Source organism: Alternaria metachromatica (genome assembly GCF_023757995.1).
Source record: "Alternaria metachromatica strain BMP 0045 chromosome Unknown scaffold_17, whole genome shotgun sequence".
NCBI classification, from domain to species: domain Eukaryota; kingdom Fungi; phylum Ascomycota; class Dothideomycetes; order Pleosporales; family Pleosporaceae; genus Alternaria; species Alternaria metachromatica.
Window position 1 is genome coordinate 105,094 of NW_026055508.1, and position 17,724 is coordinate 122,817.

Below are 17,724 nucleotides of genomic sequence, written 5' to 3' on the forward strand. Positions count from 1 at the left end.
CTAGAGAAGTTAGGCTAACCTAAGAATAAGTTAGCTATTATACTAATACTAAAGAAGTAGATATCTAAGTAGTAGTTAGAAACTTATAAGTAAAAGAGCACTAGAGTTCTGCGCTCTTTACGTAGTAATTAGTATAAGTTCTCTATAGTATTAGAAAGCTATTTAACATAACTAAGTAACACAACTTAAATAGAAGCTTTAAACTATGTTTACAATAGCTACATATTTTATTATATCTACTAAGCTCTTTATTCTTACTTAAAGCTAACTTATACTTAATTGCGCTAATAAGATAATAGTATATAAGTGTAGTAATAAGAGGCTTAAAGATAATTTGCTTATAGTTTATACTAAGAAAGAAGAACTTATAGAAGAATAAATAGTTCTTAGACACGTCTAAAGGCGCTAAATTAATTTTGCGCTTAATCTAAGGTTTTTTACTCTAAGTTAGAAAGTAGGCTGCTATAAAAACTAGTCTAGCTAGAGTCTCTAAAGTGTTAAGGTTAATAATATATCTATAGAGGTCTTTAATCTAGTTAATAGTAAAGTCTACGCGCAACATGTGTATTACTATAAAGAAATATAATATTAGTAGAATATCTTTTAGAAAGTAAGAAAGAAAGACAGTAGACTTACTCTAGCTAATAATAGTATTAGAGGTAGAAATACGCTTTAGTAGCTTATGTAACTCTACTATCTAATTACTAAGAGCTCTAGGCACTAGACGCTTTTTTGCAGGTAACTTAGAAAGAACTTTAGACTTAGATAGGCTAGAGCTCTTAATAAAGAGGCTAAATTTCTTAATATTAGATAGAGTTTTATAGTAGTTAGGCAGTATAGTAGAGCGTAAAGTATTCTTACCTATAATACTCTAAAGCGCCTAAGAGGCGCTTAGCGCGTAATTAAGGTTAAAATCTATTTGCGTAATACCTAAAGATATCTTAATATTAATCTACTCTTAAAGGCTAAGAAGAGATCTCTTATTATCTAAGGTAGAGAAGTTAAAGTTATTAAAAAGCTGCGTGTCTAGCTTGTTAAACTTATTAGCACTTGTAGGTATAGGCTAAGTAGTAATAGTAGCTAAATAGTTCTTAGTCTTAGACATAGTAGTTGTCTTGTTAGCAAAAGTTAGCTTAGTAGTAGTAGCCTCTAGCGTAGTAATAGTAGACGCTTACTTAGGCGTAGCGTATAGAAGAGCTTATAGAGTAGCAGAGTAGGCGTTGTTAAAGTTAGAGAAGATAATAGACGCGCTCTTAATAAGAGGCTACTTAATAGTCTTACCTTTAGGTGTAGTATTAATAGAGCTAAAAGCTATAGTAAGAATACGCGTAGAATAATAGTAGTAGTAGTAAAGTAAAGAGTAAAAAGAGGTAGAAGAGCGCGTAGAAGAGTATAAGGCAGTTAAAGCGCTAAAAGAGTAGAAAGTAGTAATAGAGATATTATAAGAGAATTTACTTAATGTATTTACTACCTAAAGAGCTATTAAGCCTATAGTAATAGACCTACTTTTCTTATAAGAACTGCTACGCGATACTAGATTATAACACTAGAATTTTAAAGTTAGCTAGTATGTAATAATACTCTTAGAATATATTAGCGATGTAAGAAGAATATTATAATACTATAATATAGAATGTAATATATTTAGAGTAGTTAGAATTTTAACTAAAGGCTGCTTAGCTAGAGCTGTAGCAAAACTCTAACTAAACATCTTAAGTAGGCGCTTAGATTAGTATCTACTAATAAGAAAAGGCTCTTAGACAGGCTAGAGAATAGCTTTAAGAATCTTAGAAATAGATCTTAACTTTATAGAAGAATTATTTTAATTTAGAAAGACGTTAGAAGATCTTTTACATAATTATAAAGGCTACTAAGACTATTGCTATTAGTACTTCTTAATTGTAGCTTAGAATCTAGTATTATTGTAATAACTACTAGAAACCTAAGAATATTATAATAGAAAGATTATATCTAAATAATATTTAGGACCTAAGGCTAAAGAAGAAAAGACCTTCTTTCTTTTAAGTGTAGAAAAGAAGTAATATAGGTTTAGTTATTATAATATTATAGGCGTAAGAATATAAGGTAACAAGAGAAGACTTAGAAGTATATTATAATTTTATTTACTATAACTATAAAGTAGAATAGATAGACCTAAGAGTTAATTAGAGAGAAAAGAGACTAGAGAACTACCTGCGTATAGAAGAGCTAGTAGAGCTAGAAGTTATAAAATTAGCAGAAGTTAAAGAAGAAACAAGCTTAGTAGTTCTAGTAGAAGTAGCAATAGAAGTAGTAATAGCAGAAGCCTTAGACTTAATAATATTATTACTAATAGTATCTACCTTATTAGCAACAGCCTTCTTAGGCTTAGGCTGCTTACAAGGTTAACTATAACTACTACCTAGAATCTAGACAGAAGAAGAAACAGCATAAGAAGCGTAATAATAAGGTTTTCTAGTTAGCGTAATAAGCTTAAGAACACTAGTAGCTAAATAGCTATTAGGCCTAATAGAAAGCGCAGCGTCTAGAGCAGGCTAGCTAGTAGATAGATTAGACTTTGCAGGTTAGCTCTAACGCTTAGTAATAGTTAACCTAGACTTATTATTACTCTTACTAAGAATCTTTAAGCGTAGTAATAATAACTAAATATAAGTTGCGCTAGTAGAAGTAGAAGCAGCCTTAGTATTAGAAGTCTCTTTAGGTAAATTATAGCTAAGATTCTTTAGGCTTAGTTAGAAAGCTAAGTTGCAACTAGCATTAACATTACTTAAATAGTATCTATACTAAGTAGCTATACTATTACTAGCCTAAGTAAATAAAGCCTTATTACTCTCTTTAGATATAGTAGTTAGCTTCTTACTAGCCTTAAGACAAGTAAGAACGCTCTTAGAAAGACTAGTAATTATATTAGAGGTAACTATAAACTTAGTAGCTATAGTAGACTTAAGGCTGCGCCTTACTACTTAGGTCTCTAGAAGAATATGTTAGTAAAGATACTAGAAATAAGAAAGTAAGTGTCTAAAGAATAGTTAGCGACTTACTACAAAAAGAGTAAACCTAATAATTACTATACTTTAAGTAATTAGTGTAAACTCTACTCTTTATTAGCTAGCTATTAATATAGACCTAGATACACTAGCTAAACATCTTTCTATAATTTAACAACGTACACTAACTATAGATAATAATCTTAATAGAAGAATTCTTAACTAAAGAGTTAATTACACTAACTAACTTAGCGCTAAAATAATAAGATAGTATAAGCGCCTCTATATTAAAGTTAAATAGCTAGCGCGCAGACTTATTGTCTAACTAAAAGAATTTGCTAATAGTTATCTCTAGATTAGCTAAGTAGAAGTTGCTATAAGCGTTAACCTATATATTAGACTAATAGCTTTTCTAATTAGTAGCTAGAATAGATAGAGAAAGCCTAAGTATACATTCTACGCTTTATAAAGCATGCAAGTAATCTTATATATCTATAGTAAAGCTAAGAGTAATAATATAGGCTCTCTAGTTAGTTACTAATAAGGTAGAAGATATTAGAATAATATTTAGTTAAAAGGCTCTAGAGAAGAGAAAAGACTTACACTAAGTAATGTACTAATTATAACTAGAGTTAGAAGTTTTATACTTATATAACTTTGCTATACGCATACTACGCCTACTTTCTTTAATAGCCTTAGTTAAAGTAAAGATAGAAAGGCGCAGAGATTTACTCTAGTTTTTTTACTTCTTAGAAAAGTAAGACGCAGGCGTCTAAGAGGCTTTTATTAGAGCTAAGTTAGGCTAAGAAGAGCTAGCGGAGTTAACGTTGCAGATAGAGGAGAGTAGTAGAGCAGTATTAGGCACGTTAGTTATAATAGTATTAGTTTAGCTAACACTAGCGCTAGTCTTAGCTTTAATTAAGAGCGTAGTTTTAGGTAGAGTAGGTAGAGTAGGTTTAGCTAATAGCTATTTAGGCGCACGCGAAGGTTAGAATAATAGCGTAGTATTATTACTAGTACTCTTAGTTATAAGCTAAGTAGTAATAGTAGTAGAATTATCTATAGCCTTAGGCTTAATAGTTATTTTATTAGTAGAAGTTAGCTTAGAAAGCGCAAGCGCGTGCGTAGTAATAGCAGCAGCTTACTTAGCTATAGTAGACTTAAGAGTAGGTATAGTAGTAGAGGTAGTAGAGCTATTATTAGCCTTAGATATAATAGCTAGCTTAGCAGCAAGCTTCTAAGTGTAGAAGGTAGATATAGTAACTAGTATAGTGTTTATAGTAGCTAACTCGCCTTTAGAGCGCTTAAGTAAAGCTATAGTAAAGAAAGAAGGTTAAGGTAGAGTAGAGTAGAAGAAAAGAAGAAGATAGAGAAAGAATAGTAAAAGGCTACGCGCGTAAAGGTAGAGTTAAGAGTAGTAATTACTATATATAAGAAGAAAAGTTGCAATATTATTATTTTAATAGCCTAGTTACTAAGCGCTAAAGAGCTCTTAGGCAAAAAAGTAGAGTAACTAGCGCATAGGTTTTAATAGTAGTGTAGTACGTATAAACCTTCTAGAATATCTCTATAGATACACTAGTAATACACTAAAGATAATAAAATATTTATTAGAAAAAAGGCTAATATTATAGAGAGTTAAGCGCTAGATAGGTAGGCGCTATAGAAAAGTAAAAATTAAACCTAAGAAAGATATAGATCTAAGCCTAAGAGATTATTAGCTACTAACATTAAAAGTAATTAAGATAAGATTTAGAATATACTAGAGAAATAGAAGAAGAGGCTATAGACTAGTAGAAGAGATTAAATTAAAACAAGAAGAGTAATAGAGAGAGATGTACTAAAATAGAAACAGCCTAAAAAGATTTTGCATTTAGATTTCTAGGCAGAAGTTTAGCGTATAGTATATTTAGATTAAGTAGATAGAATCTAGTAATATAATAGGTAGAAGAGAATATCTAAGAGCTATTCTCTTATTTATACTTAAGAAGAAGAGAAAGCTTTCTTCTTAAGTGTAGAAGAGATGTAGTAGTAAAACTAGTAATATAATAATAAGCTAAATAGCTATTAGGCTTAAGAGTTAGTGCGCTAGAGAAAGCTAGGTCTAAACAGCGTTTAGACAAGAACAACAACTAGATACACATAATATAACTAACTGTATTAAGCACCTATTCTAATAGAGATACTTCTAATCTCTCTACTATAATTTTAGATATAATAGTATAAAAGAAGTACTTCTTATTTATCTAGTTATACTACCTCTAGCTACTATATTTTATATACTAGAGCTTATCTCTTATTAGTATTTAAAGAGCTATTAGAATATATTCTAAAAGCCTTCTAAGTAAAATGTCTTTTCTACTTATTTTCTTTATTATCTAAGAATAGAACTATAGCTTTCTTTATATAATATATAAACTATACTTACTTAGAACTAGTTTTAGATAGAGATAAATATACTAAAGTCTACTAGAATACTTTATAAAAGTAATTAGAAAGCTTTCTATAAACTTAGTTATAAATCTTTATATCTAAATATAATTATTCTTCTTTAGAGTATTTTTAAAGTATCTTATCTTATTATATAGTATAAGTATTACTTTAGAGTAAGTATATTTCTTTTTAAAAGCTTTCTAAAAGTAAAGATAGTACTTAATACTAGAGTATTAGTACTTCTAGCGTACTATATAGTATCTAAGATAAAAGAAAAATATTAAATACTTTTTATACTTAGTATATTTAGTATATTAAAACTAGAGAGTATTTAGATAGTGTTCTAAAAGCTTTTTAATATAAAGCCTACTTATAATACTACTAATAGAGTATTCTTTATTATAGTAGTAAATTTTAGAAGCTATATAATATACGTATACTTTTTTTTAGTTATCTTTAAGTATATTAAAATTACTATAACGTACTACTTAGTAGTTACTATAAAAGTAAAACTATTATTACTTTTTATAGTAAGTAAAATAAGTAATTTACTTTAGAAAGCTATTAAAAAGCGTTTAAAGTACGCTTTTAAAGAATACTTACTATATTTTTTACTATATTTTTATTTATAACTTTTTTATTAATATAAGCCTAATAGAATATTAGCTTAATACTTTTAAATACTTTATTAGTTAGTAAAGTAGGCTATAAGCCTAAGTTAAGTACTAAAAAAAGAGAGTAGTATTAGCTTATAGTTATATAGTACTTTATAAAGCTCTTAAAAAGCTTTTATAATATATTTATAGTATTATTTTTTATTTTTTACTTTTATATAGTACTTTAAACTATATTAAGCTAGTGTATAAAGAATAGTTAAGCTAATATAATATAGTACTTTATTTATAGTAGTGCGTTTTTATTCTAAGTATATTCTAATAGCACTAACGCTAATTCTATAGTTAGGTAACATACGAACACTAGGAAAGCCATAGAAGGAGGCACAGAGGAAGCTCGGACGGAACAGGTGCGTTAGCCGAGAGTCATCCGCAACAAGACGTGTACGTGCAGCAGCAAACAAAGTCACCACTACACGACACAAATACATTTGTGCATACGATCATGCTACAGTGATCTCGCTGCATCCGAGAGGCAGTATTGTGGTACTGAATCTCATCTATCTCAGGCGTCCTTGTACATCTCGACAGTCCAGTCCCCTCAGATCTCGTAGAATCTCCTCGCCTCATCCTCAGTCACAGCGCTAGTGTGGCACCTGTTCAAGTCCACAAGTCCATACTTGCTCCCCTTGATCTTCCACCACATATCGCGACGATTGCCATTCAGCTTGCCGCCCAGGATATCTTCCTTCAATTGCTTGATGAAGGGATTGTATATGTCTGGTTCCTCGAGCTCGATAAGCTCCTCGCGCATGACGCGAATGGCCTCAAGTGCGCGCCCATAAGCATTATCGCCCACACTGTTGCTGATAAGATTGCGAATCTCCTTTGCAACGTCGTCCACGGCTTCTTGGATAGCCTCCATGTCATCAGAAGCGGCCAGTGCTTGCTTGAATGAGGGTATGAGGTTGTTGGTTTCGATCTTGACTCGCTTGGGGTTGCCGAGGAGTGCGTCAACATCGAGACCCGAGAGGGGCTTGTCGCGATCTCCACGCTGGCGTTTTCCTCGACCTTTGACCTTTGGTGGGACTTTCTTGACATCTGCTGCTTCCATCAACCTCTTCATTTGCTTTTCCGATGCAGCGAGGAGCTCTGCTGGTGGCGCGGAGTACTTCATTAGGATCTCGGGTGGATCGGGAATAGGCAGCGTAGGGTCGGGGTGCGTCGCTCGCCATTTGATCACATGCCCAATGCGGTGGACAAGAGGTGAGAACGTATCCTCTGGTTTCGCGTATTCCTCTGGGTTACCCTCTTCGTCGCGGCCAAATGTCGATAGATCCATAGCATTGACATAGTCGCTCATTGCGTCAAGGAGCTTGTCGGTAGGCAAGTCTCTATGCTCTGTGATAGTTTTGCCACTGACTGTGAGCTTTCGATCTAACGGTGGGAACTTGTACCGTCTCATGTCTTCCTCGAAGGGAAGCTCGACATCGACCAAAGCCTCCCACTCCAGCTCAATACGGGGAACAAGGAGCAGCAACACTGGAGGTTTGAGGTCTTTTGCCACTAGTCTTGCGATCGCATAGCAATCGGCTTCGTAGAGAGCGTGAATGAATGAAGATAAGGCGAGCTGTGCTTGGGTATTGGCCTTCTGCGGTACGATGAAGTTGGAGCGGCCAATGGGAAGATAACGCTCGAACTCCTCCATCTTTACAAAGCCGACCAATTCTAGAGACTGTTGAGTTTCCAGTTTGACGACATTCATATCGGACTCTGAGATGTGCACGGCAGTTCTGCCGTATTCATAGCCGCGCTCTAGCTCGTCAAGCTCAACGGGGTTCTTCAGACCAGGCTCATCCAGGTTGTCCACTTGGTAGACGCGCTGGTTGTGGACTGCTGCCAGATCGGGCATCGGCTGGTCTTCGCCCACGACAGTCGCCGATGACTGCCCCGAGGCGCCCGGATCTGTTCGTACTGCGAAAGTACTTGCTGTGGGCGGCTTTGATATCATGGTACATGGATATCGCTCGACGTCAATGGTAATGGTGGCCTCGTACTTGCTAGCATCTCCTAATGTAAGCGAGCCTCTGTAGCTCTGAACAGGGCGGGTTTCCTTGAGACGCGGTGTATGAAGTTGATCGACGGCTGTCGCAAGTGTGCCGAAGTTGCCATCGCAGTCATTTATGAAGCTTTTCAATATCGCTTCGTTCCTTGCCTAGATTGGGTCAATCATTGTCCGCTTTGGCGATCGTGTCACATACCTTTTCCGCGTTCTTGCCCTCCTCTTTGTAACCCACATCTTCGTCATCAAAATCGAGACCGAGCAACACGATCTCGAATGGAGCAGCCGGGTCCTTGATCTTCGCCGCCATCTCTGCGAGATCGCTTGTGTCCATTTGACCGCGACCGTCAGTCACAATGATCACCCTGCGATCGTACTTCAATGGGTTGCCTTTGGCACCTTGTGTCGCATTGCCAATCATGTAAACAGCTACCGCAAGTGCGGAAAGCACTATGACCATTAGCAGGAAGTAAAACTAAAGATGCATGTTACTCACGGTCGCCGCTGTCTGTCTTGCTTGGTTTGAGTTGATCTTGCAGCATCCGAATGTCGCCGAGTAGATATCTCGCACCTGTTAGTACATAAAACATAATTCGTGTCTGATAGCTTACTGCTTCAAATTTGAGAATACTTTTATATTTTCGTATCCTTCCCCTTCTTCCATGTTGCCAGCGAGATCCGTTTCATCTGTCCGACAGCCAATCACGCTCATCAGCGCGGTTTTTCTGCCTGACGCGACCTACACATCCATTAACCTTCGAGACATGACAGCGTTGAGCGGCGATTGAAGCTTGACGAGCATTGAACATACTAAATCTCCAAATGAACGTCGACTTACAGTAGTGGTAATCTTGTCCCACACATACTCCAATGCCCAATCCAGGTCGGTCTGATCGCGGCCATGTCTCTTTTCACCCATTGACCGTCCCAGATCTAGGATGTAAACTGTCGCCTCTTTACCAGCCATGATTGCGTTATAGTATGCTTCTTCTGCGCGCTTCGCGTGTGGTGACTACCTAGGTAGCGTCGCGTGCCGCTAATTTTACGACGTCAAAACACTGGAGGCCGAATGAATTATGTGCTTTGGCAGTGTTGGACGTGATGAATTAGAGAAGTCGCAATCAAAAGAAAGAGCGAAGGCGTGAGGTATTGTAGTCGTCGCATCAGACGGCACGGTGTAGCCTGTTGCGTTAGGCAAACGTGGCACGGACCATGCACTACAACGCGAGAACCCGTGACGAAGCTAGCCTCATGGAGCCCTAGAGGAAGAAACGCAGCATGGTTCCGCTGATACGTTCACGGAACTCTTACAATGTTCAGATAGAAGTTTGTACTGCGATACATTCTGAGCGGTAGTATAGCTGGTTCCATATAGTCTGCTTTCAGTTGTGTTGTTAACAAGACATCGATACATGCAAATCCAAATGGCATATGCAGTAAGAAGGATTTCTTAGAACGATCTGATCTACATGCATCCACCAAACAATTTCATACAATCTCTTCCTGCATGTGAAGTCTATCCAAACCTCATAGTAAGAGCCTCAGGCTTACTCCCCATAACCTCTTCAATCTCCTCCAGATTCTCCTTTGTCAACTTGCGATAAACATCAACCGCCTTGACCGTCTGATAAATCTGCTCCGGCCGCGACGCACCCGTGATAGCACTCGACACGTTCTTGTTAGACAGCACCCACGCCATAGACAGCGTCGCAACGTCAGTATCAAGCTTCTTCGCAACCTCCATGAGCTTCTTGATCTTGCCTTGTTGCTCGTTCCACGCATCGCTGCCAACGCCTTTCATGACGGACTGAATGTATGGGTCGTCTGAGACGCGGAGACGCGAATCTTCTGGCACGCCGTCGACGTATTTCCCTGTGAGGAGACCGCCTTGAAGCGGAGAGAAGATGGTGAGACCGAGACCGCGGCGGGTGTAGAGGCCCGCGTCTTTGAACTCTTGGTCTACCTTCTGAGGGCGGAGCAGTGAGTAGCCGGGTTGTTCGACAATGGGGCCGATGAGTCCGAGACGGTCGGCTACGGCCCATGCTTCCTCGATCTCGGACGCGAGCCACTCAGATGTGCCCCAGTAGAAGGTTTTGCCTGCGTTGATGAGATAGTTGAAGGCGCGTACTGTTTCTTCGATTGGTGTGTAGCGATCTGGGCGATGTGCGTAGAGGATGTCGACGTAGCTTAGTTGTAGTCGTTCGAGCGAGGCTTCGGTTGCTTCGATAAGATGCTTCCGCGATAGCCCAAGGTTGTTGATCTTGTTGCGTGGCGAGGGGAGCGCAGAGTTGTGAGTACCCCAGTAGATCTACGCCAGTCAATTTAGGTATATGGTCTAACTTCACGCCCGCATGTCATACCTTGGTGGAGACGACGATATCATTCCTGTTCCAGTTGAAGTGCTTGATAGCGCGACCCATGACCTTCTCAGACTCTCCCTTTGCATATCCTTCAGCGCAATCGAAGAAGTTGATACTGCAGAGGAACAGATACAAAGTCAGTGTACATCACACACGTGTATCGTATGCGTTGACTTACCCAGCATCAAATGCTGCTTTGAGACAAGCGGAAGTGTTGTCATCGCCGACATGACCGCCGTATGTGAGCCAACCACCGAGGGAAATGGCAGAGATTTGCAGTCCACTCTTGCCCATGAAGCGGTACTCCATCTCGGGTAGATCTTTGGGTGCTTCGGATTGAGACATGTTGCAGAGTGGAAGTTTGAGAAATAGTTGCTCCACTGTCAAAAGGGAATACGTCTGATTTATATTGCGATAGCATCATAGTCTCCAACTACCGTCTGTAAGCAAGCCACCAACGATACCGCACGATACAGTGCAGGATGATCTGCTGAATGTGGTTACTTGCTCTAAACAACCATCCAAGGTGGGGCTACTCGCTGCAAGATACCCCGCACAGAGGGCACAAGGGCATAGGCGGCGCGGGAATACCAACTTCGTCCCGCCTGTCGTCATCACTACGGAAGACCACTTTAGGCGGTGGGAAGGAGTATTGGAGGGGTGTACAGATAGCAGAGAAGACTGCGCTTACAAAAAATGAAGGCACGGGGTCATGCGACCGAGCATGTACGGTAGAATGCCGTGCAGATATTCTGGAAACCATCGACCGGCATGCCCTCTTCTACATGCAACACACTTCACCAGATACCAGGGACCATTCTCTTCCGCGGACCTACCTTGGCGGCACCGAATTTCTCCACGTACCACTCCTTTGTGCCGACGGCCGTTACTCCTAGGTTTGTAGCGACAAATATAGTCGCGCAGACCAGTGTCCCATTGACCCAGCTGCCCTCAGGAGCTGCTATGAGCGACAATAACGCGTAGATGACGACCTCGCAGGTATAGTGCGGGCAGAGTAGGTTCGGGAATACAGTATGCGAGGGAAGCTGGTAGCCGTTGCTCTCGGTGCGGAGGCGGTAGAGGTAGCTGTGGTAGGAGTGTTGCAGCATCTGCGCGGTGACAACTCCCGGCACGAATGCCCAGTTACCGGCGGCATTGCTAGGTGTCTCAACCCAGACGGCCATGTTTATCGTGATGTAGAAGAGAAGTCCTAGAATCCAGTGTGCGAACCACATCCGGCTTTTGCTCGTCGAAGTGTATGCGTACGACTCGAGCATCCGTCGCAGGCCCTGAAGCAGCAGGAGCGCCCAGACAATCTGCTGCTGCCTGCCAGCTTCCCACACGTGCAGTCTCCATGCCCAGAACAGCGAGCAGAGCACGGACGTGATGTAGAAGTGGGTGAAGTAGTTGTGGGGCACTTGTAGCGACGCAGCGTAGTCGAGTGTACGAGTGAGAACCGACTGCTGCTGAGCGGGTGGCTCCTTCCTCCCGCTCACGCCGGTGACGCGGGAGCCATAAGCAAGAAAGCGCGAGCGCAGGACAGGAACAGCCTGAATGACGAGGATCTAGTAAGCCGGACTGTTAGTGAGGTTGCATGTGGAGGTGAATGGTGCCGCGATACAAGAAGAGACGCAGCGAGGTAGAAGATGCGCAGCAGAGCCACGGGGTTCAGGTCCTCGACGCGGCAGCCTATAGCTGAGAGCGAACGCGATAGCGAGGCCATGTCGGGAGTATTGAAAAGTGAACGCGTAGGGGGCTGTGACGGCAGAATGATGAAGCCCTGACTGGTGCTGACCGCTTATTCGACGGGCGAGTCACGTGTCGCCCAAGCCAATCTCTCCGTGGTTCTCGCGACCAAACAATCTGGCCCGCAGGAGATGATGAGGGCTAAATAACGCGGCAAAGGCCGAGTTAGCGGCGGTTTGGAACCTTGGGAGTCCTGTTTCGGCTGGGATGGCGAGCCACGAGGAACACGGGACCAGCAGCTCGCAGCGCTCCCTATGAGTGGAAGAGGCCGACTGACAGACAGCGAGCCACGCAGCAGCAAACGTCACGGCCACACGGCGCGGTAATCGTGATGTCGCGTCGCTTGTTGTTCTCCGTTCACGATAGACGATGGCTTGATAGCAGCACAAAGGCGAGTGCAGGGTTGCCTTGACGATCCATGCCCCCCATGGCTGGCGCAGGCCGGTGAATGGTGGAGCGCTGCCTGCTACTGGCAAGCCTCTCAGCTCTTCTCCGTGTCGCTCCTCCTCCACTACACCTCACAACGCGCCTTCATCACCCACCCCCGACCGCGCCCTCCATCGCAGCCCGTCGAGCAGCCCAGCGCCCTGTTGTTGTTGCCGCCCGCGCCCACCCTCCTGCAGAGGCCTCCGTTGTGCTCCTTCCGTCCCTTGCTCTGCAAGCCAGCATGAGGCAGGAACTCGAGTGTCCTGTCCCAGCGTAATGACCAGTAATGCCGATCCGGTCTTAAACGCACCCTCTGCCCCCAAGTCCTTCCACCACGACCGCCCGCACAGCCCGCCGTCGCCTCGCCCGGCACCCAAGACGGCCGCGTTTCCGTCCCAACATGCTCACGATGAAGACCAGGACGCTGAAGGCGAGTCCGAGGCCGAGACGGTCGTCCTGTCACGGGACGAACACCCCGAAGAAAACAAGATGATCAAGACAGAGCGCGTCGAAGACGACGACGACGATGCATCGCGGCTGCGCTCCATCAAGGAAGAGTCACGGGCGCATTCAGCCCAGCCCAACGGCCGCCGTCGGTCGAGCAACGGCAATCACGTCAAGGTCAATGGCGCCAAACACGCCTCGGAGCGCGATGCGAAGAGCCCCGTTCCTACTTCACCCAGCAGCCGCACGGCCTCGCGAAACACCAAGGACACCAGTCCAAACGACTCGGCCAAATCGCCAGCCCGATCCGCCCTCTCTCCCACACAAGCTACTACTCGCGGCCGCAGCGCGTCGACTGTCGAGAACCGCAAGCGCAAGCAGCGCGATCAATCCTTCCCCAAGACCTTCGAGCCACCGCGACAAAAAGCTAGGACCGAGGGCTTGAAGGACGCGCGCCCGCCCCATTCGCCTGGCACGCCAGGTTTTGGCCGCCCGCACAAGCGTTCGCAGTCAACACAGTCCGCCGTCACGGGTATAGCAGGCCGCAAGCGCCGCGAGGTAACCAATCTCGCTCTGTCGACAGAAGAGCATTGGTCAGGATCGAGTTCAGATCATTCAACATCACCGCAGCCCACGTCTGCGCCGCACCTCCAACACGCCCGGGTGAAGCGCTCCACCAACCGTGCGCTGACCTCGCCTGCACGCACTATGCCCCAACGGAAGGTCGACAGATTTGGCGCAACGCGTCTTGCTCGAGAAAGCGAAAGAGGCGATCTGGATGCAGTCAAGGAAGCCTTCGAAGACGCGCCCGACGAACTGAATCAGCCCGACTACGCCGGCATCGCTCCATTACAAAAAGCCTCGCTGCACGGTTGGGCGCCTGTCGTTCGATACCTGATCAGCAAGGGCTGCCGAACAGACTGTGAAAGCCACGATCGAGACACTCCTCTCATCGATGCGGTAGAGAACTCGCACTTGGATGTCGTTAAACTGCTACTCAACGAGGGTCAGGTCAATCCACATCACTCCAACAAGAAAGGTCAGCGTGCGATTGATGTTCTGGACCCGGAAGATGACGACGCAGAGGAGATTGAGAAGGAGCTTAGAGAAGCGATGAGAAGGCGGGCAGACACGTCCAACAACGACCCCGAACGCACCCAGAAGCAGGCCAAGACCGCATCACGATTATTGTACAACGAGTTCAACGTGGAAACATTGATCGAGAAGGCTGGCGATGGCGACATCCTTGCAGTAGGAGAGCTGATCAATAGCAACATCAAACCGAACATTACCTGTGGCGTTGCAGCAGCAAGAGGTGGACACTACGACATCCTCAGTATACTCCTCGCGAGTGGTCTCAAGGCTGATCCCGACCCGTCCAAGCATCCAGAAACGCCCATGACAGTTGCCATCGGACGAGGATACCTCAAGATCATACAACTACTTCTCGAGCAAGACAACTTCAATCCCACTCGCCGAAACAAAGACAATAAGACGTATTACGAGATTTCTGAGGAACGGCATGGTCCCAAGTGGGAAGAAGAGAGGGATATGCTGAAGCGCGCCTGCGAGGAATATCAAACGACACACCGGAGCCCGCGGAGAGTCAAGAAAGAAGCTCCAAACGCCCCGGCGAACCGCATGAAGAGAAAGACGTCGCCGCGAAGAGAACGGTCGTCCTCCCCACGTCCTAATGCAAAACGCGCGCAGCTGGTAAAGTCGACGACCGAGCCTGCTGCACCACAAAAATCTCGACGACTCATGTCCGGAAAGGAAAAGGCGACCAGAGAAGACCAAAGAAGAAAGCGCGTTGTAGACGATGATTCATCAGAAGAGGAGAGCGAAGAAGACGTACGGCCGCCCATCCGGAAGGCCAAGCAGCGTTCTTATAGCGAAGGCGAAGAAGCGAAGCCTGTCAAGAAGGTTGTGAAAGCACGATCAGATGACAATGAATCCAAACGACCGGACCGAGCACACTCAGACGAGAGCGACGAGGACCATGGTACTAAGCAGCCAGTCAAGATTCGGACAAAACCAGGCAGACCACTCAGCGCCAAACCGACACCCGAGATCGATTCTCCGGACGAACGCAAGGTTGTCAAGAATAAGATCAAATACAAGACCGTTGAAGACAAGATTAGGAAAAGAAAGATGTCGGATGCATCAACAGACGATGTCAGCGTGAAGAGGACGCCCACAGCATCTGCCAAATCTACGCCCGTACCGCCTGAAAGGATAGCAACTCCAGAAGTTGAGCGCGCACGTCGTCAAGAGGAACACAAGCTACAGGCAGAAGCGAAACGCAAAGCCGCCGAAGTTGCAGCTGAGGCCGAGGCGAAGCAGAAGGAAGCGGAGGAGGCGGCTCGCAAAGCTGAAGAGATCGAGCAAGCGAAGAAGAAGGCCGAAGCGGAAGCAGAGACACAGCGTCAAGCAGCAGAAGCAGAAGCAGCACGAATACGAGAGGAACAGGAAACTCAACGCCGAGCAGACCAGGAAGCGAAACGCCAGAAGGATCTGCTCGAACGTCAAGACCGGATATCCAGGCTCCCCCGAGCTTTGAGACGCGCCTGCGAATTAGGCACCAATCGACCGCTTCATTTCGCAGGGGAGCAACTTGGTGTATCTGCTATTTTCCTACCTTTGTTCTTGGCAAATGCTGAGGACCTCGGTGACTCGCAAGCCATCCCAAATCGGAAGTACATCTGTTCGTTCCAGGCTGTCGGCATACTTGGTCTTCCCGAACTCGATCTAGCGCATCTCGACGCTCCTTACTCTGAATGGTCTCGCATTCCCGTGAGCCGCGCACAACGAAATGCCATACTTCGCCAATATGATATTGCGCTGTTAGCCCAGGACACCAGATTCCCAATGGAAGGCTCGCCGGAGTTTGACTACGCCAAGATCCAGGACAGCATCAAGGAAGCTAAGCATCAGTTCTCTGCTATGGAGGGCCTGTACTGGGTGGAAGAGTCGCTGCTTTACGCTGAAGTCGAGAAGATTGAAACCCTACGGCCGCTGCTCTGCCATATGCGCTCCGATTGCAAAAGAAGACGTATCCATCTAGTAGATAGCAGTGACGAGGAGCCAGAGAAGAAGCCGAAACCCAAGAAAAGCTTCATGGACATGGTGCGAGAGCACAACGGCATCAATGGCACAGCGCCTCGCGCAATCGTCAACGGCAATGGATGAAGTAGCAAGGATACGGGGACCCTGATTGTATACTTATTCGGATGAGGACCATCCCACATTGCCGCGCCGTGCCGTACAATGTTGTACGAAGAACAAGAGCGCCTGGGGGAAGCTACAGGAAACTACGCCTGTCAATATGTTATGTAGTGTCCAGCTCCGCAGCGAGCAACTGGCCGGGGGGTATAGCGAGTTCAGCAACTCCATGAATGAGGACTGATGTGCACAATTACGAGATAAATTCAAACCATTGACGAAGGAACTGTATAATCTTATCCACTACATCATGCTTTCGCTCTCGTATCTTGCCAGGTTAATCCTTGTTGCCTCAGGCTTCACCCCACTTCGGTGCATCTGGCCGCCCCAGTGGCCCCGCATCAGAGCTCCAAGCTCCGGTGCACTTTCACGAATCCAAGTTCCTCACGCGCATAACTTTACTATACTGCAAATAACTCCAGGTGATAGGTCTGGAACTACACTCTACCAACTACCGATCCCAGCCTCCGACAGTAACTAATTCTCGTCCCGATTGCGACCTTACCAGCCACAATAGCCGCATCCGCGAAGCCTCCCACCTGATACACGCTCACGTCTACATCCTACTCTACACTCCCACGGCAGAATGGCACCCAAAAACAAAGGCAAAGGCCAAGCCAAAGACGACAGCGGTAGCAAATCTGAAGGTGGCGGTGGAGGAAAAGGCAAACTCAAGCCCGCAACCTCGATAAACGTGCGACACATCCTCTGCGAAAAGCACTCGAAAAAGGAAGAAGCTCTCGAGAAGCTGCGCAACGGCGCGAAATTCGACGAGGTAGCCAGGGAAATGAGTGAGGATAAGGCGCGTCAAGGGGGCAGTCTGGGCTGGAAGGTTAGAGGGAGTCTCATGCAGGATTTCGAGAAGGTGGCGTATGAGTTGGAGCCGAGTACGACGGCGAGTCCGAAGATTGGAGAGGTTAAGACGAGTGAGGGGTATCATATTGTTATGGTTGAGGGGAGGAAGTGAGAAAATTGGGGTTGGTGTCAGGGTTGGTGTCGAGAGGTCATGGATATGCTGGACAGGCTTGTGGAGGCTTATACTTGATACCCCAAAAATGAGAAACGATTCGATATTCCAAGGCCTATGGAACTCAACTCCAGGGTGAGCTCAGGGAAATACGAACGGCTTATTTGGTGCTCAGGCTTTGTTGCAAAATAATTGTACCCATTCGCTGGCGCTTTTGAAGAATGCCTTCCGACTAGAGACTTGTCTATGTTTTATGCAACAACCGTCTGCATCCTACGAACCTCTTCTTGGCCTACTATGCAAATGCCGAATGTAAGTGTTATCACAGGCAATACTCGCTATGCAAACAACTGCACAAGCTAAGTTGTGTTGGTATTTTCGCCTCATTCCATAATCCTCGCAACGGCCATTCTTCGCCGCGAATTGGAGCGGCTGCACACAAAGAATAGTGGGAATGCGGAAT

The 17,724-nt window shown here is 44.6% G+C and overlaps 5 protein-coding genes across 5 annotated transcripts; 2 read left to right on the forward strand and 3 right to left on the reverse strand.

The window, feature by feature from the left end:
• Positions 1–6,635: 6,635 nt before the first annotated feature.
• KU80 (ATP-dependent DNA helicase II subunit 2) lies at positions 6,636–9,063 on the reverse strand (the record flags this gene model as incomplete). Its single annotated transcript, XM_049333950.1, has 5 exons — positions 6,636–8,249; positions 8,296–8,546; positions 8,593–8,660; positions 8,708–8,835; positions 8,908–9,063. 5 exons carry the CDS (start codon positions 9,061–9,063, stop codon positions 6,636–6,638), a joined length of 2,217 nt encoding a protein of 738 aa, XP_049186761.1.
• A 549-nt stretch (positions 9,064–9,612) lies between these two features.
• J4E83_007045 (uncharacterized protein) lies at positions 9,613–10,801 on the reverse strand (the record flags this gene model as incomplete). Its single annotated transcript, XM_049333951.1, has 3 exons — positions 9,613–10,404; positions 10,457–10,571; positions 10,635–10,801. 3 exons carry the CDS (start codon positions 10,799–10,801, stop codon positions 9,613–9,615), a joined length of 1,074 nt encoding a protein of 357 aa, XP_049186762.1.
• A 452-nt stretch (positions 10,802–11,253) lies between these two features.
• J4E83_007046 (uncharacterized protein) lies at positions 11,254–12,179 on the reverse strand (the record flags this gene model as incomplete). The annotated part of the gene is made up of 2 exons (XM_049333952.1): positions 11,254–12,021; positions 12,078–12,179. 2 exons carry the CDS (start codon positions 12,177–12,179, stop codon positions 11,254–11,256), a joined length of 870 nt encoding a protein of 289 aa, XP_049186763.1.
• Positions 12,180–12,904: 725 nt separating this feature from the next.
• J4E83_007047 (uncharacterized protein) lies at positions 12,905–16,261 on the forward strand (the record flags this gene model as incomplete). The annotated part of the gene is made up of 1 exon (XM_049333953.1): positions 12,905–16,261. The coding sequence occupies one exon, from the start codon at positions 12,905–12,907 to the stop codon at positions 16,259–16,261; it is 3,357 nt and encodes a 1,118-aa protein (XP_049186764.1).
• A 619-nt stretch (positions 16,262–16,880) lies between these two features.
• On the forward strand, positions 16,881–17,261 carry PIN4 (Peptidyl-prolyl cis-trans isomerase pin4; the record flags this gene model as incomplete). Its single annotated transcript, XM_049333954.1, has 1 exon — positions 16,881–17,261. The coding sequence occupies one exon, from the start codon at positions 16,881–16,883 to the stop codon at positions 17,259–17,261; it is 381 nt and encodes a 126-aa protein (XP_049186765.1).
• Between the last annotated feature and the right edge of the window lie 463 nt (positions 17,262–17,724).